Below are 22825 nucleotides of genomic sequence, written 5' to 3'. Positions count from 1 at the left end.
CACGATTTGCATTGCTGCTGGCATGGAGCAGGGCTTGGGGAGATGGTGGCTAACGTACTGCAGCATGGGGGCCCTGTTTGGGGCTCTGCCAGGGCCGTCCCAGCCCACACCCCATGCTGGCCAACAGCCCCCACCCGCCCAGCCAAAGGAGCAGCCATTGCCCTTTGTTTGAGCCAGCCACAGGGTTATGCTGCCTTGAGCTAGACAGCAAGAAAAGGGGTGTGTGACTGGGGGGCAGGTGTGGGGGGGTGTGGATAGGGTGCAGTGTGTGCATGGGGGTGCAGGTGTAGTGTGGGGGTTTGTGGATGGGGTGCAGTGGAGGGAACAGGTGTGGAGTGGGGGTATGTGGATAGGGCTGCAGGTTGGGGGTGCAGTGTGGTGAGTATGGGGATGGGGTGCAGTGTGTGTGAGGGATGTGGTATGGGGGTATGTGGCTGTGCAGTGGGGGCGCAAGGTGTGGATAGGTGTGCAGTGGGGGGTGCAGGTGTGAGGTGGAGCAATGTGGGGGGTCTGGATGGGGTTCTGGGGTGTATGGATGGGCTGCAGTGGAGGGTGCAATGGGTGGCGTGGGATGTGGATGGGGTGCAGTGGGGGGTGCAGGTATGAGGTGGAGCAATGTGGCAGGTTCTGGGGTGCATGTGGATGGGGTGCAGTGGGGGGGTGCAGGTGTGAGGTGGAGCAGTGTGGTGGGTTCTGGGGTGTGTGTGGATGGGGTGCAGTGGGGGGCTGCAGGTGTGAGGTGGAGCAGTGTGGAGGGTCTTGATGGCGTTCTGTGGGGGGTGCGGATAGAGTGCAGGGGGATGCAGTTTGTATGTGGGGGTGTGGCTGGGGTTTTCTGGCCAGTCTCATCCCTTCCCATTCATTCTCTGGCTGTGGGTGGCACCCCTGGCCCAGCCAGCCACCTCAGCTCCCGGCCCAGCCTTTGGCAGAGCGAGGCCCCATCTCTCCATGCCTCTGCAGCCAACACTTCCCGCCTGGCCTGATCCTGGGTCCGGCCGGCTCAGGCCCCTCAGTGCTGAGGAGGGGCAGCTCGACACCCCAGGAATGGGATCCTCTGGGGCAGCCTTGGGGCTGATGCCAAGGAGCCTCCCCACCCCACGCACACCCCATCCCCTCCCTGAGGAGCTCAGCTCCGCTGGCCCTGTCCCCTCTGCCTGGGCCAAGTTAGTGCCCAAGGGGATGGAGTTTGTGTGACACCTGGCTGGGAATGGGGCTGAGACCTGGCAAACTTGTTCCATGTGGGTCAGCATGGCTGGATCAGAGCAAGCTCCCCCGGCCCCGTGTCCCAATCCCCCTGTCCTGGGGCTGGATCAGCAGGAGAGAGGGAGGAGTTGGGGGTCAGGGAGTGAGGGGAAATATTTAGTTGGGGGATGGGGAGGGACTGAGAGATATGGGGAGAAATTTTCCCTGGGGGGTGACTGCTCCCTGCTCATTCCCCACCAAAGCACCCCACTCCCAGGGACTGATGGTTCCTCGCTTGTTGGTGCTGCTGCTGCCGTAGCAACGTAAGAGAGTCTCTAGGAGACGGGTTCCTGTTGCTAGGGCTGCGTGGGCGAGGGATGGAGGGGAGGCTGCCGCAGAATGGTGGGGTGGGAGGTCAGTCCCACATGGGGGGCTGTGCCCATTTACACACACATCGCCTCCACCCCACCCAGAGACATGGACCCCCCATGCCCACGGAACCCCCCGAAGACACGCATTGCCCCCATGAACACGCAGCCCCATGGACATGCAGTGCCCCGTTCACACGCAGTCCCCCCAGAGACATGCATCTCTGCCATGCACACACATCACTCCCATGCACACAACCCACCCAGATATAGATCACCACCAAGCACACACACCTCCCCCCAAATACACAGATCCACACCCCACACCCCCCACACACATGGACCTCCCATCCACATGCATCTCCCCAGGAAGAAGTGGGCACTGCCCTGCACATGAATGCCCCTACACACCCAGACCTACAAGGACAGATCTAGAGCTGTTACTCATGCCTCCCTTCCTTCCCATTTTGCTGGGCATGACCCTGGTGCATAGGTCTTGGCATGGCTGGGGCATGGTCTCTGCCCCCCATCTACCCCTACCCTCTGTGTTGCCAAGCCAAATTTCACCCCCAGCACCTGCTCTGAGGAACTGGCCCCAACTGCATCCCAAAATGGAAACCTGTGGGGGTGTGCTGTAGAGGTCTGGGGGGCAGTGGGGTGGCAGGAGGGGTTTGTGTGAGGGAGAGGTCTGTGGGGGTGGAGTGTAGAGGTATGTGGAGGGAGGGGGTCTGGCGGGTGGGATGTAGAGGTCTGGGGGCAGTGGGGTGTTGGGAGGGGTTTGTGTGAGGGAGGGGGTCTGTGGGGTGGGGTGTAGAGGTCTGGGGGGCAGTGGGGTGGAGGGAGGGGTTTGTGTGAGGGAGGGGTCTGTGGGGGTGGAGTGTAGAGGTATGTGGGGGCAGTGGGGTGGAGGGAGGGGGTCTGGCGGGTGGGGTGTAGAGGTATGTGGGGGCAGTGGGGTGGAGGGAGGGGGTCTGGCGGGTGGGGTGTAGAGGTCTGGGGGGCAGTGGGGTGGAGGGAGGGGGTCTGGCGGGTGGGGTGTAGAGGTCTGTGGGGGGCAGTGGGGTGGAGGGAGGGGGTCTGGCGGGTGGGGTGTAGAGGTCTGTGGGGGGCAGTGGGGTGGAGGGAGGGGTTTGTGTGAGGGAGGGGTCTGGGGGGTGGAGTGTAGAGGTATGTGGGGGCAGTGGGGTGTTGGAGGGGTTGTGTGAGGGAGGGGGGTCTGTGGGGTGGTGTGTAGAGGTCTGTGGGGGGCAGTGGGGTGTTGGGAGGGGTTTGTATGAGGGAGGGGGTCTGTGGGGTGTAGAGGTATGTGGGGTGCAGTGGCGTGGAGGGAGGGGTTTGTGTGAGGGAGGGGGTCTGGGGTGGGGTGTAGAGGTATGTGGGGCGCAGTGGTGTGGAGGGGGAGGGGTTTGTGTGAAGGAGGGGTCTGGGGTGGGGTGGTGGGAGGGGTTTGTGTGAGGGAGGGGGTTTCTGGGTGGGAGGTCAGTGGGGTCAATGGGAGTGGGGTGGAGGGGTCTGTGTGGGTGGGGTTGTAGAGGTCTGGGGGGTGGAGGGGGAGGAGTTTGGGGGGGCAGGAGAGGGGGAGAGGGTCCACTGTCACACCTTGCTCTGTTGTTGCAGTGAACAATCCCCCTGTACGCTGTTGCCATGGTGATGTGATGCAGGTAGGGAGCAGTGACGTCACAGCTGCATCTCTGCCTTTTTCCTATTTTGGCAGCAAAAAGCGGATTCTCCCGCCCCCGCATCCTTGAGCCGTGGCCGCAGGCTGGAAAGGGACTGAGAGCAGGGGGGCTGTGGGGCATGAGCCAACCCTCCAGCTCACACTCCTCCGTCCATCCCTCCCAAAAATACCTCCCTCCCCCTCTCTGTTGCTATAGCGTAATTCTGCTTCTCTCTTGGTCACCCTGGATCTAAAGCAAGGAGCAGCCCTGGGGATGCTGAGCTCTGACGTAACTCATTGCTGGTGCTCTCCTCTTGCAGTCAGGGCTGACCCTAGTGCCCCAGTCCTGCCCTAGGGGGTGCTGTGTGCAAGGAGTGGGATAGGGAGCTCACAGTCAGGGCTGGCCACAATACCCTGCAATTCTCCTTCTTTTTATGAACCATGGTAGAGCATTTCTATGCAGCAGTCGGCCAAATGCTTTGTCACACCCCAGAAGCAGCTGCAAGGATCCCTGTGTGAACAGCCCTGCATCCCACCTCAGCAGTGGTCACATCTCAGCTCCGAGTGAGGGATCCCTGTATAAACAGCCTCTGGACCCCACCCCAGAGGTGGCTGCATCTCAGTGCTGAATGAGGGGTCTTCAAGTACATGTATAAGCATAGTGCTCTGGGATTGGCAGGTACTGTTCAGGTGCTGGGAGCCTATTCTATAATAGCTTGGAGCTGCGTGGCTCTCCTCATTGCTGCATCGGAGTGTTTGTCAGACACATTTAGATGTCTGTAGGTTGCATTCTGGCTTTATTATGTCTATAAAAGTGCAGGTTGGGTCCAGCACGATGTCCTCGCCCCAGGACTCACAGGAAATTGGGCGTGAGGGTTTTAAAATAGATTCATTTCAGCCTCTGCTATTTTGCCTTTTATTTACTCCTTGTGTTTTCAAAAATAGCTCCATGAACTGCTGGCTTTTTAATCAGAATTCCTCCCAATTTGGGTCTCAAAGCACCTGACCAGCATATGAATATGAGTCGTTTCCTCCAGCACTGAGATGCAGCTGCCTCTGGAGTGTGACGGCTGTTTATACAGAGACTCCTCACCCCGGTGCTCAGATGCAGTGCCCTCTGGGGTGGGACACGGGCTGTTTCTACAGGTACGCTTCACCCAGTGCTAAGATGCAGCCCCCTCTGGAGTGGGGTGTGGCGGCTGTTTCTACAGGGATGCCTCAACCAGTGATAAGATATAGCCCTCGCTGGGGTGGGGTGTGGGGCTGTTTATACGGGAATCCCTTGCCCAGCACTGAGATGCTGCCACCTCTGGGGTGGCAGATGTTTAATAGTTCACAGCAGTGGCGAAGGAGTTTGACAGGGAAGGCTGCCTGCAGGAGGGCAGCCCTAGAACAATATGGCATTGGAGGCACTATTCACTTCCTCTTCCCCAGTCTCCTGGGTCAACCACGTGAGACCACCTTGTCCAGTATTGCCCTCCCCTCTCAAGCAGCCTCTAACGGTGCATCATTCCTGGGATGGTGTAAAGTCTATATTGTGTTCCCAGTTCTGGGAGGGAAGTGGGGTCTAGCGGGGGCTGGGAGCCAGGATGCCTGGGTTCTGTTCCAAGACTGGGAAGAGAGTGGGGCTGGTGGGTTAGAGCAGGGGGTTGGGGGCCAGATTGGGCTTGGTGGGAATGAAGAACCAGCCCATGCAAATCCTGAAACCCCATTCTGCATTTGTATTGACGGGTAGATGTTGGGGGTGGCTGGGTCTGAACTTCCCATGCTGGGGGGGGCCGCTAGCCAATCCCGCTGGCTCTGGCCCCCCCGGCCCCCATCTTCTTTCGCACATTGGGTCTATAAAAAGCCTCCAGCCCCTCTGTATTGCGAAGCCTCTTGTGCTGGGAGGTGAAGCTGTGGGCGGGTCTCCATGGCAACTGCTGAGATATTTTCGATGAAGAAGGGACCTTGGTAGATATTTTTCTCGCTCTCCCCTCCCGCGCCAGCGGGGGACGCAGGGGGACGTGAACGTTCAGAGCTATATAAAACCTGGGAGTGGGGCTAAAAATAGGAGCAAAGAGCCTTTTTTGGTGGGGTAAAGACACCGATGGCAATTGGGGAGGGGGGGGGGGGTGTAGCACAGTCCTTCAGCCCTTCTGGGAGCCACAGAGCAACAGCAGCCAGACTAAGGCAGGGGTGTGTGATCCCCACTCTGCAGGGGGGGATAGGACCCAGGAGTGCTGGCTTCCAGCACCCCCAGTCTAACCCACTAGCCCCCTGCCCCAGAACTGGAAGCAGAACCCACTGAAAACACTAATAGAAAACACACAGTCATGGTGCTCTAGGAAGGACAGGCCCCAGAGCTCATTCCTAACCCCCCGAGCCAGCCAGTCCCCTTGCCTTGAAGCCAGACTGGTGCCAAGGTCCACTAAAGGTGAAAGGCCCCATGTCCCATTCCCTGCCCCCCTGAGCCAGCCAGTCCCCTCCCTGGGTTCCGATTGGATCCGGTGCCCCCTAGAGGAGAGCGAACCTGTACCCCAGTCTCTGTCCCCTGAGCCAGCCAGTTCCCTCCCTGGGGCCCGATTGGATCTGGTGCCCCCTAGAGGGGAGCAACCCTGTACCCCAGTCTCTGTCCCCCTGAGCTAGCCAGCCCCCCATATCATGCAGGGGTTCTGAGCGAGGTGGGGGATTGGCAGGCTGGACAGGGGAGTAGAAATCGCTCATTTTGTGTTCTCAAAAGCAACAGGTGGAAAGTGGCAGGGGGTGATTTTATTTAAGCAGGTTAACACAATGGCTCCTTTCCATACATTCCCTGACCCTGCCACTGTCCCCCCTCCACATGCCCCCTTCACAGCCTCCACTCACTGCCATTGTGTCCATGCCCTTGCTCAACTAACATGCGCTCCCACCAATCTGTCCTCTCCCTGGGTTCTGACGCGGATGGGACGCTTGCAAGCTGCATTTAGAAACAGTTACCTGGAAAATCGTCCTCCGTACTGGAGCATCATCAGGACATTCACCAGCACCTGATAAAAGGAATCTGGAAATGAGGGCAGCTCCCAGGTAGAGCTAGCCAAGGCCTAGGCATGGGCCCTTTCCCCTCTAGGTGCCAGCCCAGATCCGGCCTGGGACTGGCTGACTCAGGGGGCAAGCAATGGGCTATGGGGCCTTTCCCCACTAGGGGGCACCAGCTCTCATCCAGTCCCCAGGCAGAGGGATCTGGCTGGCTTAATGGGATACAGGGCCTGTCATTTCTAGGGTGCTACAAGCGTGTGTGGGTGTGGGGATAGCATCCTGCCTGTGCCTGTGTGGTGGCATGTAATGGCCGGCATATGGGTATGTGTCTGTGCAATGACTCACATGCCAGTGACACTCAGCATGTGTTCTATGTCAGTGCATGACAGCTTGTGTGTCAGTGTGTGTTACTACATGTTGGTGCATCGGTTCCTAGTGGAGCGTGTTGGCGTGTGTCACTGTTTGTCACTCCATGTCTGCACGAGGTCCATGCCTGACCATGTTGAGCTCCCCTCGGCGTGAGCTCCGGTGTCTGACTGGGATAGAAGGCAATGTCCCCATGTCCTGTCGCCAGCTGGCTGGCACTGCCTATCCCCTCCCCCGGCCTGGCTCTGGCAGGGACTGGCTGTTACGGGGCTGAGTCGCTGAGCCACTCACTAAATCACACAGACTCCAGAGCTATTTTTAGCCTCCAGGTTTCTCTTTTTAGTTGCTTGATTCAGATCCTGAATGAAACACCAGGTGGGGGGGGGGGGGGGATGAAAGGGCCCAGCAGGCTCCCAGAACAGATGGGCTCGGGATCAGCAACCCCACCCCTGGTCCCCTCTCTCCACCAGGGGGTGACTCAGCAGTGATGCACTCTGAGTCATTTGGCTCCCAGATTCCAGCCACAGCTGAGGAGCAGAGCTAGCCACCCCCCCCTCCCACCTGCCCACAGGGCTGTGCCAACCCCCACCCCTCACACATACTGGGGCTGAGCTACTAGAGATGGGTACAGAGAGAAGCTAGGCTGTGGTTTTCAGCTCATTGGGAGGAGGGGGCCCTTTCCAGGTAAAGGCTGCAGGGCAATAGCACTGCACCCCGTCCAGTGGGAGGCAGCAGGCAGGGAAGGGCTGGGGGTGGGGGGAGAGAGCCTGCAAACACAGCAGCTCATGTGGGTGGGGGGCTCCCAGCAGGGTTAGGTGGGGTCCTGTGTTTGGACTTAGAGGGCACAGGGTTAAAAGGGGCCCTGGTGGGGGTGGGGCTCTTCCTCTCGGGGTAAAATGGCTCCTGGAAAGGAATCCTGGCCCTGGGACTTCATGGACGATGGTGGGTGGAGCCTGCCCTTTCCATAGCAAAAAGAAAAGAGAGGGAACGAGGTATGTGGCCTTCCCCTCTAGGCAGCGCTGGCTGCAGATTGGGGGGACTGGCTGGGCATAAGATTCCGGGAATGAGACATAGGGCCTTTCCCCTCTAGGGGCACCAGCTCTGATCCAGTTCCCAGGCAGGGGGGAGTGGCTGGCTGAGGGAAGGTGGGCTGTGGGAGATGAGTAGAGAGGCTGAACAGGCCACAGAGCCCAAATTCTGGGCAGGTGGTCGTGGGGTCTTGCTTTGGTACTGCCCCTGGTTGGAGACCTTTCCCGGGATGCCGGATGCTTCTCTGGTGTCAGCAGGGCTTTAAGGTCCCCTTGAGCCAGCCCCCATCCAATAGCTCGCTGCCCACCCCAGGCCCAACCCTGCTGGTGCAAAGTGATGACCCCAAGGGAACCATATCGCTCCCCCAGCTCAAGATCTGGTCCTGCAGCTTGACCCAGAGACATGGGGCCATATCAGCACCACAGCTGGCCCTGGGGTGAGTGCCCTGGGCCTGCCCCACAGCACATCATCATCCAGAGCTCCCAGACAGGGCTTCTGAGCCACTCACCCTCTGGAGGGACTGGGCTGGGACCGGCTGGCACATGCAACTCCTCCCCTTGTCTGCACCCTGCCTAGTAAGAAGAGAAGAGGTTAACCTCTAGTGCCCTGTGCTTCAATTCCAGTGCAGTAACTGTAGGGGTGATGTCTGGTATATAGAGCAGGGAGCTAGGGGGTCAGGACTCCTGGGTTCATCCCCAGCTCTGGGTAGGGAGTGAGGTCTAGGGCATTAGATCAGGGGAGCTGGGGGGGTCAGGACTCCTGGGTTCTATCTGTGGGTCATTCCATTTACCAAGGCAGTGGGTGAAAGGAGCTGTTTACTTGCCACACATCCTTGTTGTGCCTTCTCCTAAAGTCAGAGACTCCCCAAAATAGATTTTCTCAGCCTAGGATGGAAGCAGCCATGCGGCATTGGCGGGGCGCGGGCTGCCTCTCCCAGTGCTCAGCTCTTTCCTTTTATAGGCGTTAAGGCTTCGGGTCCACCCCCACAATCCAAAGACTCTTTTCTAATTCATGATGCGCCCACTCAGCTCTGAGCTGAGCTGGGTTACGCTGCGAGGGCACAGCCCTAGATAACAGGCTGACGTCGGTGCTGCAAGCCAAAAACAGAAAAAAGCTCCCATTGTGTCTATTTATAGCATCACATTCCTAAAGGATAGAAAGCTGGTGGCTGTCTTCCCACAACTCAGATCAATGGCGTCCTATAATACACCCAAGGAAACTGACTCCCAGCCCCCCGACCACTAGATCCCACACTGCTCACAGACATAGATGCTGGAACTAGGGGAGCTGGGGGCGCTGCCTCACCCCTTGGCTTGAAGTGGTTTCCATTATATCCAGGGTTTACAGTTTGGTTCAATGTGTCTCAGCACCCCTACTATACAAATTGTTCCAGCATCCCGGCTTGCAGAACCAGGGATAGAACCCAGGCGTCCTGGCTGCCAGCCCCCTGCTCTAACCCATTAGACCCCACTCCCCTCCCAAATCCAGGGATAGAACCCAGGAATCCTGGCTCCCAGCTTCCCCTGCTCTATCCCAATAGACACCCCTTCCCTTGCTCTAGTGGATTAGAGCAGGGTGGGCTGGGAGCCCCAGGACTCCTGGGTCCTGATGGCAGCTCTGGAAATGCCAGGTTTAACTAAACTACCATCTTACAAAACAGAAGAGTGGAGAAATTCTGCAATAGGCTCAAATCCCCAGAGGGCCCCGTCCCTGCACAGGGAATTCGCTGACAATCGCTGTTGTACGTTGCACAATGGCAGTGAACAGACCATTGAGAAACTAGAGACAGGGCCTAGCCCTTAAAAGGTGACTTTGGAAAGTTGTATCATTCCTTAAACTGCCTAAATAAGGAAAGCAGTGTAAAACCACCCATATACAGCAGCCCTCGTGTGGGTGCTGGGGGTGCCCCAGTTCCCTGCAGCATTAGAAATCAAACAAGTGTGCTATTAGCTGTGAGAGATTTCCAAAACAGGTGCAAAGGCTTTCTGGGCAATGAAGGGTTACTCAGCTCGGTACTTTCTTTCCTAATATGGAAAACGAGATTATGCAAAACCTAGCTACCCAATTTAGGTTACTCCATTGAGCGTGGCGCTTCAGCTCTGTCTCTTTGCATTTGACACAATTGCTCTCCTAACAATGCTACACACACACACACATACTGGTGTGGGACTTCTTTGGGCTTTTCAGAAGTTGGCTTTATTTTTATCCCATTTGGAAAAACATTATTTTAATGGCACTAAGATTAGCAAAAGTAACCCCCCAAACTCGCCCAGCATCGCTCTGTGGAAATGCTCTTAACTTCTGGAGAGACATGCTACCTGGACGGGGTGGAGGGCTTAATACAAGGCATCTGTATGGAAAGGCAAAGAAAAAGAAAACAACTGCAGCCATCAAAAGGAGTTAGTTGTTTACAGACCAAAAAGATACTTTTAAAGAATGTATCAATCATATTCCTGGAGACAATGTTTGCATATTTTAAATTACTACTACTACTTAAGTCCCAGGCAGACTGCAAAGAGCTACAAAATAATCTCACAAAACTGGGTGACTGGGCAACAAAATGGCAGATGAATTTCAAGGTTGATAAATGCAAAGTAATGCACATTGGAAAACATAATCCCAACGTTACATATAAAATGATGGGGTCTAAATTAGCTGTTGCCACTCAAGAAAGAGATCTTGGTGTCATTGTGGAGAGTTCTCTGAAAACATCCACTCAATGTGCAGCAGCAGTCAAAAAAGTGAACAGAAAGTTGGGAATCATTAAGAAAGGGATAGATAATAAGACAGAAAATATCATATTGCCTCTATATAAATCCATGGTGCACCCACATCTTGAATACTGTGTGCAGATGTGATCGCCCCGTCTCAAAAAAGATATACTGGAATTGGAAAAGTTTCAGAAAAGGGCAACAAAAATGATTAGGGGTATGGAATGGCTTCCATATGAGGAGAGCTTAATAAGCCCGGGACTTGTCAGCTTGGAAAAGAGACGACTAAGAGGGGTTATGATACAGGTCTATAAAATCATGACTGGTGTGGAGAAAGTAAATAAGGAAGTGCTATTTACTCCTTCTCATAACACACAAACTCGGGGTCACCAAATGAAATGAATAGGCAGCAGGTTTAAAACAAACAAAAGGAAGTATTTTTTCACACAACACACAGTCAACCTGTGGAACTCTTTGCCAGAGGATGTTGTGAAGGCCAAGAGTATAACAGGATTCAAAAAAGAACTAGATAAGTTCATGGAGGATAAGGTCCATCAATGGCTATTAGGGATGGTGTCCCTAGCCTCTGTTGCCAGAAGCTGGGAATGGGCAGCAGGGGGTGGATGCCTTGATGATTACCTGTCTGTTAATTCCCTCTGGGGCACCTGACATTGGCCACTGTCGGTCTGACCCAGTATGACCATTCTTATGTAGACAGATGGAAGGGGAATGGATATATAGAGGGGTAGATTGATGGATGGATGGATGGATGGATGGATGGAGGTGTAGATAAATGGAAGGGGTGGATTTATAGGGGGTAGATAGATGGAAGAGGGATGGATGGATGGATGGATGGATGGATGGATGGATGGATGGATGGAGGGGTAGATAGATGGAAGGGGAATGGATGGATGGATAGAGGGGTAGATAGATGGAAGGGGGATGGATGGAGAGAAGGGTAGGTAGATGGAAGGGGATGGATGGATGGAGAGAGGGGTAGATAGATGGAAGGGGGATGGATGGAGAGAAGGGTAGGTAGATGGAAGGGGATGGATGGATGGATGGATGGATGGATGGATGGATGGAAGGGGATGGATGGATGGATGGGGTAGATAGATGGAAGGGGATGGATGGATGGAGAGAGGGGTAGATAGGTGGAAGGGAGATGGATGGATTGATAGGATTAAATTAGATTCCCCTACAGAATACTTCACCAAGAAGTCAGTGTCAGAGTTAATGTTTGACTCTAGGAAGGAGCAGGGGCAGACTCAGCCTGGAGCTAGATGTGATTCCAACAGTCAAGTCTCTCCTCTGGCTGCTTTTCTCCTAATTCGGTGCAGTGTGTTTCTGTGCCTGCCTCCTCCACTCCCCCTCCCTCACTTGAGCACGTCACTGAGGAGAGGGTGACGTGTGGCTCCCCCAGCACATAGAAGGAGGGGGGAGAGGGGAGGGGGGAGCAGCTTCCCAGCCATGTCCCTCCATTGATCTGAGCAAATCTTCCCGCCCCACTTTCCTTGTCATGCCAGTGCCCACACTCCCAGCAGCCTATAAAAGCCGGGATGCAGGCTGAGGCTCTCAACCAGATCTGCCGGCAGGAATCTGGGAGCCACACAGCCAGCCAGACGGACCGACCGACCGCCGCCAAGCGCCGAGCGTGGAGAAGCCCAGATGTACCGCTCCACCAAGGGCGCCTCCAAGGCGCGGCGGGACCAGATCAACGCCGAGATCCGCAATCTCAAGGACCTGCTGCCCATCCCGGAAGGGGACAAAGTCCGGCTCTCCTACCTGCACATCATGTCGCTGGCGTGTATCTACACCCGCAAGTCCATCTTCTTCGCCAAAGGTAACCAGCACCGAGAGAGTGTGTGTGTGTGAGCGAGAGAGACGCGTTTCCTGGCTGGCACTGGGCAGGGAGAAGTGAGGAGCCAATGTGCCCAGACAGACACCTGTTAGACACCAGTGCCCGGTGGGTGTCTGGCTATGGGGCGCCTCCAGCCAAGGGGGCTGGGGTAGGGGTAAAAGGCTCGCGGCACTGTCCGTGGTGCTGAAGCTACATGGCCTTGGGGCACTGAGTCCAGGTCGCTGTCCATGGTGCTGCCCAGGTAGCGGTAGGGTCGCTGTCCATGGCTCTGAAGCTGCAGGCTCCTGAGTCAGTGGCTGCCGCGGGTCGCTGTCCATGGTACGGCCGGGCTGCAATGCATGGAAAGGGCTTTGTATCCTGACTCCCTCTCCTCTTCCACAACAGGTGCCCTGGGAGGGCTGGAGAGCCTGCTGTCACCCCAGGACCTGGAAGAGTTCGTGCAGACGCTCCCAGGCTTCCTCCTGGCGTTCACCGGCGAAGGGAAGCTGATCTACGTCTCGGAGAACGTAGCAGAGCACCTGGGACATTCGATGGTAAGGGCTCAGTCGGCGAGCCGGTGGCTGGGTTATCCACACACCGACTCTTCCGCTCCTGTACATACTACAGAGCTGGGGGAGAGAGGGGATGTGTATGGGGAGGGATGGATAGGTAGAGGGATGTATGTGGAGATAGATCGATCGATGGATAGATATGGGGATGGATAGGTAGAGGGATGCATGTGGAGATAGATCGATCGATGGATAGATATGGGGATGGATAGGTAGAGGGATGACTATTTCTAGAGTTAACCAGTGAGGATCTCACTGTGTATTTCCCCTGTGCTTGTTGTTAAGCAGTGTTTCTAACACAGACACTGATAGCTTGTGGAGCTGTGGAGCATAAATACACAGCTACCTGCCAAATGCCGATCTGTGTTATATGACCACATAGAAATCCTGGCACAATGATGTGTGTTGCCAACCCTTGGGCTTCAGCTCCGAGCAGCCTGTTCCTTGTGTTGCATGGCAGTGTGCGCTAACATCTCGCCATTACCTCACCCCCAGGTGGACCTGGTAGCCCAAGGAGACAGTATTTACGACATCATTGACCCCACCGACCACTTTGTGATGAGAAATCAGCTGGCGCTGCCCTCCCCGACTGATACAGGTGGGTCCCTGTGTGATTGGGGCTTGCGTTGAAATTATTCTGCATGCGATGCCACTTGGGAAGAGCATGAAAACTGAGAAAGAGCAGAGCGGAGGATCTGAGCGGCCGGCCAAGGAGGGACAGAGGGTAGAGACATCCATGCAGAGTATGCAAATAGACATAGAAATGAGAGAGAGCGCAGCCACTATGGAAATATGAGAGGGGGAGATGGATGGATGGCTAGATGGGTGGACGGGTTTATATAAGGCTGGGTGGATAGCTAGAGATGGGCATGTGAGGATAGATTCATTCCTGTACTAATCTAATATTCCTGGAGTTGACACTCCCCAGTGCATTAAGTTCTTCTGTGAGCTCCCTCCCCGCGTGCCCAGACTCCCTACGTTTGCCCCACACACTCACCATCTTCTCCCCTTGCTGATTTCCAGACCGCTTGTTCCGGTGCCATTTCAACACCTCCAAGACCGTGCGGCGCCAGAGCGCGGGGAACAAGCTGGTGCTAATCCGAGGCCGCTTCCACCAGCCACCGTCCGGCTCCTACTGGTCCACCAACCCCGTCTTCATGGCCTTCTGCACCCCGCTAGAGCCCAAGCCACGGCTCAGCCACAATTCGCTCTTCCTGGCCTCCTTCGAGAGCCGGCACACCAAGGACCTGGCCATCCTGGACATCTCAGAGAGGTGAGGAGGGGCTCAGCCTTCAGCACAGGGGGAGGAGGGACCTTCTGGCATGTCCTGATTTAGGGCATAAGGAGTTGTGTGAAGGGGTTAGGAAGAAAATCAGGGGTGGTTACCCATCTCAGCAGGGTGCCTTGAACCCTGCTCTGGGCAGCTGTAAAATATGGGGTACCGGGATAGATGGGCCCCTGAGCTGAGTCTATAAACCAAACCCTGATCCAGGTCAGGGGCCCTGATCATGTCAGGAGCTCCACAGACGCAGAATGAGAGACAATCCCTGCTTCGTCTGTTCAAAGCTGAGGAGGGGAAACCGAGGCAGCAAGAGTGGGAAGGACTGGCTCAAGTGGAGTGGCAGAGCTGGGAGGAGAACCAGGAGTCCTGGCTCCACCTCTAACCCACTGGACCCAACTCCCTTCCCAGTGCCAGAGGTAGAAGCCAGGTGTTCTGAGTCCCAGCTCTGTGCTGCTCTGTGGGTCGTTCTCCGCTCCTCGTGAGTGCTTAATGGTCTCCTCTGCTTGGCTCCCCTGCAGTGTGATCTTCCATCTGGGCTTTGAGAAGAGTGAGCTCCTATGCCGGTCGTGGTACAGCCTGATGCACCCAGAGGACCTGAGCCACGCCTCAGCCCAGCACTGCCGCCTGTGTGAGTATCCCCTCCTCTCCGCCCCGAGCGACTGAGGGCTGGGCTGGGCTCCTGAGGATCCGTGACACTAACCCCCTGCCCTCTTTCTCCCCCTGCAGTGGGCGATGCTGGTGAGCCACAGGTGGAAATGGTCGTCCGACTCCAGACCAAGAATGGTGTCAGCTGGGTTTGGATCTACTCCCTGGCACGCATGGAGAGCGCTGAGATCCCCGTCACCTGCCACAACTACATCATCAGGTAACTACATGCAACCAGCCTCTTCCTGGGTTACAGGGCCCCAAGCCAGACTGAGGGTCCTGGGCACTCAGCAGCTTCTGGGATCAGGCCCTGATTTGGTTTGGGCTAGAACCCAGGAGCCCGAGGCAGGGTCAGGGACCCCATCGGGCCGGGTGTTGCATAGCCCCTGACAGAGATCAGACCCAGCACGAGAGACGGTCCCTGCCCCAAAGAGCTCTCAGTCTAAATAGACAGATGGTGTGAAGGGGCCTGCCCAAGGTCAGGGGCTAGGAATAGAACCCAGGCGTCCTGACTCCTTGTCCAGAGCCTGGTCTGTGTGTCGTGGTGCAACAGGCGGGTGTATTGGAGAGCCCCGAGCTGGGGGCGGGGGGGTCACTCCTGCCAGCTCCAGCACTAACCCTGCCTCCCTTTGCTCGCCAGTGACTCGGAAGCCTGGTGCCTGCGTCAGCAGCTGGCCTCGGAGGAGCCGCAGGTGGCCTACGTGCTAAGCGCCGCGCCGCCCTACTCCGAGGGGCTGCTGTCCCCGGCGCAGCTCTCCAGCCCCGACCAGGTCTTCACGCCCCTGTCCGGCACACCCACCGGTGCCGCCCCGGTGCCCTCCTTCGATTTCGCCAGCCTGGAGTATGCAGAGGGCACCAGCCTGAGCCACGAGGGAGCATCGATGGCCATGGAGCTGGGCAATCTCTCCTCCATGGAGGAGGCCTCCAGCTCCACCCAGGGCCAGCCGGGCAAAGACACCGAGTTCAGCTACGTGTTCTTCCCCACTGCCTACGAGCCGGCCTTCCGGAGGGACAACCCAGGTGGCTCCGCCAAGGACTTTGTCTGCACGCCTCCCTACACGCCCCACCAGGGCTGCACCTTCATGTTCGGGACCCAGGAGTCCTACCCTCCCACCACAGCCACCTCCCCTCCCACCACCACTTCCTCCGAGCTCCTCTACCCTCCGGAGAACTGCAGTGCTCTCTATGAGAAGTTGCCGCCCACTCCTGACAGCCCCGGTAATGGGGATTGCACCGTCATGACGCTGCCGGAGGTCAGAGCCCCCCTCTATATTGATGTGCCCATGGTGCCCGAGGGGGTGCTCACCCCGGAGGCCTCGCCCATCAAACAGACCTTCTTCAGATATTCTGAAAAAGAAAAGACTGAGATTGACCTGCTGGCCAGGCACATCAGCAGCTTGGCTGAAGACTTCAGCTCCTTCCACTCCACGGAGCTCTCCCTCCAGGCAAAGCAAGGCCAGGTCACCCGCAGCTCCTCCCTGCCTGCCGGCATGCCCAGCCCCTGCCTGGACTTCCAGCCCCTCAAGAGCTGGAGGAGCATTGACTTCTCCTTCCTTTCCTGCCCCGAGGAGAGCCTCCTGGAAGCGGACACCGTGGAGAACCTTCTCCAGGACCTGTCCACCTCTCTGTTCGAGAAGAGTGGCGCCGGTGTCCGGTGCCCCCTCCACCACCACTTCTGTGGTGGGAACGTCAGTAGTCCACTAAGCTTGGACGCCGAAGAGAGCGGCAGTGGGACCTTGGCTCCCTCGCCCTCCACGGACCTGTCTCCAGAAGAGCAGTGCTTTCTGGAAGAACTGGCCTCCTATGAAACAGTCTTTGAGACATGTGCCTCAAGGTCGCCCTGTGATGGGTTAGATGAGTTGTATCAACTCCAGAGCCACCTGCAAGACAGCTTCCATGAAGGTAAGGGGCAGAGGCAGTGCCAGCTTGGGGGGGGGGGGGTCAGTGCAGGAACTCAGGCCGCATGGATATGGACTGTAGGGATCTTCTGTTGGCCACCCATTTGTCCCCACCATGGGGCACATCACTCTTCCGGGGGGGGGGCAACCCTGCACTGCAGCACATCTGCCACCAGTTAAGGCACATGCATGCTGCCCCCTGCCCTCCAAAATGTAGCCCGTCCCTTCCCGGTTACACTTGCCACAGCTCCAGTTTGGCTGGGTGGCCATTTCCAAGGCTGCTGCCAGGGCACTATGTAAGGCAGCTAGACTGAGAGCGGGGGCCCTGTCACACCAGGCACTGCACCAACCTTAACTGAGATCAGGGTCTCCGTCAGCCTGGGCACTGCACAGACACAGTCCCTGTCCCAACAAGATCACAAGCTCTAGACATAGGCAGGATTATCCTCCCCATTTTACAGATGGAAACTGAGGCCCAGAAAGAGTCAGTGACTTGCCCAATGTCACATGGGGAGGCAGCAGTGGAGCTGGGAACTGAACCCAGGTGTCCTGAGCACCAGCTTGTAGCATTCACCTCAAGGCCAGCATTGCAACATGGTGCTGCCACTTGGGGATAGCACATGAGCAACTGGCAAGGGATTGAGCGAGTGAGGGGCTGACTCTAGTGGGTTACAGCAGAAGGGCTGGGAGCGAGGCCTCCTGGGTTCTAGCCCAGCTTGGAGGGGACTAGCCGTTAGAGCGGGAGGCTGGGAGCCAGGACTCCTGGGTTCTACCCCAGCTCGGAGGGGACTAGCCGTTAGAGCAGGAGGTTGGGAGCCAGGACTCCTGGGTTCTACCCCAGCTCGGAGGGGACTAGCCGTTAGAGCAGGAGGTTGAGAGCCACCACTCCTGGTGTATCCCAGTTTGGGAGGGGAGTGGGATCTAGTGGGTTAGAGCAGGGAAGCTAGGAGCCAAGACTTTTGGGTTCTGTTCCCAGTACTGAGTGAACATGGACTAGTGGTTAGAGTATAGGATCAGGACTCTTGGGTTCTACTCCTGACCCTAGCACGCTGCATGTGTGAGTTTCCCCCTCTGTGAAAGTAGGGGAGAATAACCTCTCCCAGGTAGCTATCCTGGAAGGAAAGTTGTGGTGCAGGTCGCCCTCTAGTGGAGATCCATGAGGAGGCTGGTCCTGGCTCCCTCAGACCTGACAGCAGTTGGGGAGAGCATGTTCTGTCTTTGTGGTGGGAGCTGGCTGGGATGCCCCGCGTGCCCTCTAACCCCCCGCCCCCTTTGCTTTGTGTCTCCCTACAGATGGAAGCGAAAGTGACCCTTCGTTCTGAAATAAGTCTGTGACTTACTTCACCAAGTATGGCATATTGTCATATTTTGAGGAGCTTCTTCCACCTATACTCGAGCTGAGACCTGACTCCGTGCACATCCGGAGGGGGCGCCAGGCTGGGCGTCCCTGGGGTGAGCTTTGGGCGAAGAACTAGCATTTTTATAACCCCCCCCCAAAAAGACCACCATCGTGCTGTCGAAGCTAGAGTTGCCAACTAGAGCTCTTGAAAGGACCATTGTACGTGGCTTTACACATAGAACTGTATTCACTCGTAGTGAGTATATGTATGTAATTTAATAAGAAATACTATGGTCACCTCTCCCCAAGGCCTGCGCCCCCACGTGCATTCAACCCAGCGTTGGAACAAGGCACGGGGGTGCCTGGCTTTGGCCTCCCCACCCCTCTGGACCCCTAGAGAATGGTGGGCGTAGGTGGTATCTAACCTACCGCAGTAAGGGCCCATGGCTGTTCAGGTGTTTTTTGGCAATTGCATTTCTGTTCCTGACTCAAAAAAAATCCCTAGATTCAACTGGCCCAGCTCTAATTTTTCTCAGAGCTGCCTGGGCAAAATACAGTGTTTGTGGCTACGTCCATTTCACCATGAGGCTTCTGCTGGGATTCTAGGCTGGGACTGTCAAAGCTGGCTTGAGCATAGGCTCTTGCACAGGGGCAGCTGAACAATGAATAAAAGGCAAATGTTGAAGTGGGGAGGGTGACTAACAAATGGCCTGGGGATGTGATGGACTCTCCATCATGTGGGCTGTAAACCCAGATTGGGTGACTCTCTCTAGCCTGACTGGACTCAGTGCTTGGGTAATGGGGTGACATTCTCCAGCCTGTGTTATCCATGTCAGACAGGATCTGAGCCTAAGAAGTCATTACCTGAAGGGACTGACATTCCAGCCCCTGGTCCAGCTTTGAGACTCTCAGCCTTGAGTGAGATCGTTGTTTAGCAGGAGTCATTTTAATTGTTGTTTCATTTTGAAATGTCACCCATGAATGTTAACTCACCCTGTCTGGAATAATCCCCCGCAAGCATCTTCCAGATCAGAGCTTAACATTGTCACCAGAGTGAGCTACTCGGAATGATTCCTGGCACCAGAAACACCCCTCTCCCCCACCTGGGGTGGGCGGGGCGGGGTGAAATATACCAATGTAGAACAGAAATGTTTATAGATATAAATATATATAGATCTTTAATTTTTTTTAAAAACACAAGAATGATTTTCTAACTTCTCCAGAGTGGGATCCTGAGTTGGGCGCAGTCTCCGTGCCATGACAGGGATATACTGTGAGACATCAGGATCCATGGGGGTTTTCCCCCCTTTCCTTTCTTTTTGGGGTGTTGATAAAAAAAATAAACAAATGTTAAGATGTGACGCCCAGAGAGGCGCCATTGTCGCTAACCGTAGAGTTGTCTACGCTCAAGTATCAGGATTGAATCCTCTAACTCTTTACCAATTCGCACATTGCCGAAATGTGGAGTATTGTAAGACACATGTATATTTGTAAAGGAAAACGACGGGATTTCTTTTTTTAAAACAAAAAAGATCATTGTGTCCATCGCTGTACATATATCTCTATATTATATATATGGATCATTGTGCACCAGGTCATGGACAACGTGGAGTCGTTCTTCGGTGTGTGTCGCTGTGAGTGCATTTGTAATGCCAAAATCTTTGTAATAAAACTGAAATTAACAAAAATGACGTGGGGCATTTCTTAAGCTATCTCCTCGGGAGAGGGTTAGTAATTGTATTGTTGGGCTGCATTTGAGGTCGGTGGCCCCCATTGTGCCAGGAGCTACATAGACACCCACCAAGACTGGAGATCCCATTGCACCAGGCTCTGGACAGACCCTGACTGAGATCAGGGCCCTACTGGGCTAGATGCCCCACAAACCCCAACTGAGCCCAGAGCCCCCATGGTGCTGCGCATTGCACAGATCCTGAGATCGGGGCCCCTATTGTGCCAGGTATCCCCATATCCTGTGAGCCTGAGCAAGGATTCCCTGGGTCTCTGCTACAGGGCATGGCATGGTGGTGACCAAGACCTCTTCGCCCTTCCCCCATTTTAGCAGCGCTGCTGCCCCCTGCAGGGTGAAACCAGACCTGTTCTGCTGTGCATCAGCCCCCATGTCAGCAGCACCAAGGGCAGGGTGGCCTAGTGCCAGGTTAGTGAGTTAGAGCCCCCGCCCTCAGCACATGGATTAGGTGGGGGATTGCTAACCTGTGGCAGTGGTGATACAGCTACCTCTGGAGTGGAGCACAAGAGCTGTTTATATCGGGATTCCCTCATCTGACACTGAAATGTAGCTGCTCCTGGGATGGGGGCGGGCAGGGGCTGATTATACAGGGATCCCTCGCCCGGTGCTGAAATGCGGCTGCCTCTAGGGTGGGCTGTGGGAGCTATTTCTATAGGAACCCCTCGCACAGCACCCAGATGCAGCTGCCTCTGGGGTGGAGTGCGGGAGCTGTATAACAAGCCAAGTGGATGTGGGGAAAACAGTAGACACGCTATATCTGACCATTAGTAAAGAGTTAGTCCCCACTGACATTCTCATAAGCAAACTAGGGAAATAGGGTCTAGATGAGATTCCTATCAGGCAGGTGTACAACTGGTTGAAAGACCATACTCAAAGCGTAGTTCTTGATGGTTTCCTGTCAGACTGCAAGGCCATATCAAGTAGGATCCCTCCGGGGTCTGTCTTGGGTTTGGTACTATTCAATATTGTAATTAACGACTTGGCTGGTGAAGTGGAGAGTATGCTTATAAAAGTTGCTGGGAGGGGCTGCCCACACTGCAAGGCCAAGATTAGAAGTCAGAATGATCTTGAGACGTTGGAGAATTGGTCTGAAATCAACAAGATGAAATCCAGTAAAGGCAAGTACAAAGTATCACATGTAGGCAGGAAAAGCAAAGGTACAGATACAACATGGGACTCACCGGCTAAGCAGCGGCACTACTGAAAAGGATCAGGGGGTGAGAGTGGATCACAAACTAAATAAGAGCCAACGGTGTGATGCTGTTTTGAAAAAGGCAAATCTTTTTCTGAGATGTTGTCACCAGCTGACTGGCCCCTTTAAGAGGTAATGGGTCAGCTCCATCTGGGACTCATTCAACCCTCCTCCCCTCTGTAGACACCTGGCAGATAGGTTGTGTGGTTAAAATCAGTCCAGGCCTGTATTTATTATCAAGCGATTGTTTGGTAATGCTCCTCCTAGTGGAAATGGCCCCACAAGAAGAAATGAAGAATTACGCTCTCATCAGCTCCTAGATGCTCGGTTATTGGTAGCCTCTAACTGGAAAAAGCAAATTAGCCCAATCACAGAGGAATGATTAAGAACATAAGAACGGCCATGCTGGGTCAGACCGATGATCCATCTAGCCCAGTAGTTCGCAACCAGGGGTATGTGTACCCCTGGGGGTAGGCAGAGTTCTTCCAGGGGGTACATAAATTCATCTAGCTATTTGCCTAGTTTTACAACAGGCTACATAAAAAGTACTAGCAGTACAAATTAAACTTTCCTACAGATAGTGACTTGTTTATACTGCTCTATATACCAGCATTTCTCAAATTGGGGTCCACTGACCCCTGGCGGTCTGTGAGGGTACTCCAAGGGGTCCGCAGGCCTCGCTGATCAACTCCTCCCCCTTACTCCCAGTGCCTCCTGCACACCAGGGAACAGCTGTTCAGCAGCGTGCAGGAGGTGCTGGGAGGAAGGGGGAGGAGTAGGGATGGGGCACGCTGGGGGAAGGGGGCAGAAAGAGGCAGGGAAGAGGAGGGGCAGGGGTGGAGTGGGGGCGGGAAGAGGTGGGGCAGGGGTGGGGCCTGGGGCTGAGCGGGGGGCCTTGGGGGTCCATGGAAATTTTTAAATCAAAATGTGGGGCCTCAGGTTGCTAAAGTTTGAGAACTGCTGCTATATACTATACACTGAAATGTAAGTACAATATTTATATTCCACTTGATTAATTTTATAATTCTATGGTAAAAATTAGAAAGTCAGCTGTTTTTCGGTCATAGTGTACTGTGACGCTTGTCCGATTTTGTAAGCAAGTAGTTTTAAAATGAGGTGAAACTTGAGGGTATGCAAGACAAATCAGATTCCTGAAAGGGGTACAGTAGTCTGGAAAGGTTGAGATCTAGCCCACTATCCTGTCTTCTGACAGTGGCTGGTGCCAGATGCTTCAGAGAGAATGACCAGAATAGGGCAATTATCAAGTGATCCATCCCCCATCCCAGCTTCTGGCAGTTGGAGGTTTAGGGACACCTGGCTGTGTCCCTGACCATCTTGGCTAATAGCCATTGATGGACCTGTCCTCCAGGAACGTATCTAAACAATATGGGAGGTTGAGGTTAGGGGGAAATTCACACACCAAATACGTACCCAGAGAAAGAGAACAGATAGATATTTGGTTACTTTTTATTCAATGCTCAGACAAAGTCACCTGCAAAAAAAAAAACCCCTCAGCATGCTGGTCCAAATTTTGTGACTCTTAACATTTGATAGACATGCCTGGTCAGTTAAATATGTGTCCATAGAGATTTCACTCCGTTTATCGCTAGAAGGGACATATTCCAGGTGTTGTAGCAAAGCACACTCTATAGTATGGTAACACGCTGTTAAATAGAAAGATCTGATGACTACAATCCTGAACACTGTCTCTTAACAAAAGCTAACTGTTGTAATGATTGTTTGGTTTCTGATATTTACATGGCAAGGATTTGTAGGCTTGTTAAAACTTCCTACCTAAATACACAGATAGTTTAAAAAAAATCAGTGCAGGCCTGGAGATAAAAAGGAAGAGTCACTGGAGAGCCCAGGGGCTGTGTGTGGGCACAGAAACAGACAGCTGGAAAGAGATGTCCCTAGGAGATACCTGCTTGCTTGTGACCTCTCCCAGCCCTGAGGGAAAGGACAGGATTAAAAGGGGCCATACAAAGAGGCTGATTGAAGGC

General features: G+C 54.8%; 1 protein-coding gene across 1 annotated transcript; it reads left to right on the top strand.

Moving 5' to 3' along the window:
- The first annotated feature begins 11978 nt into the window (after positions 1-11978).
- On the top strand, positions 11979-17866 carry NPAS4 (neuronal PAS domain protein 4). The gene is made up of 8 exons (XM_065408608.1): positions 11979-12153; positions 12556-12704; positions 13215-13317; positions 13743-13992; positions 14520-14629; positions 14728-14866; positions 15287-16548; positions 17838-17866. Exons 1-8 carry the CDS (start codon positions 11979-11981, stop codon positions 17864-17866), a joined length of 2217 nt encoding a protein of 738 aa, XP_065264680.1.
- Positions 17867-22825: the final 4959 nt, after the last annotated feature.

This window comes from Emys orbicularis, chromosome 7 (assembly GCF_028017835.1).
Source record: "Emys orbicularis isolate rEmyOrb1 chromosome 7, rEmyOrb1.hap1, whole genome shotgun sequence".
Classification (NCBI taxonomy): Eukaryota; Metazoa; Chordata; order Testudines; family Emydidae; genus Emys; species Emys orbicularis.
Note: the sequence above shows the minus strand (reverse complement) of the source record. Positions and strands in the feature narration are given on the sequence as shown.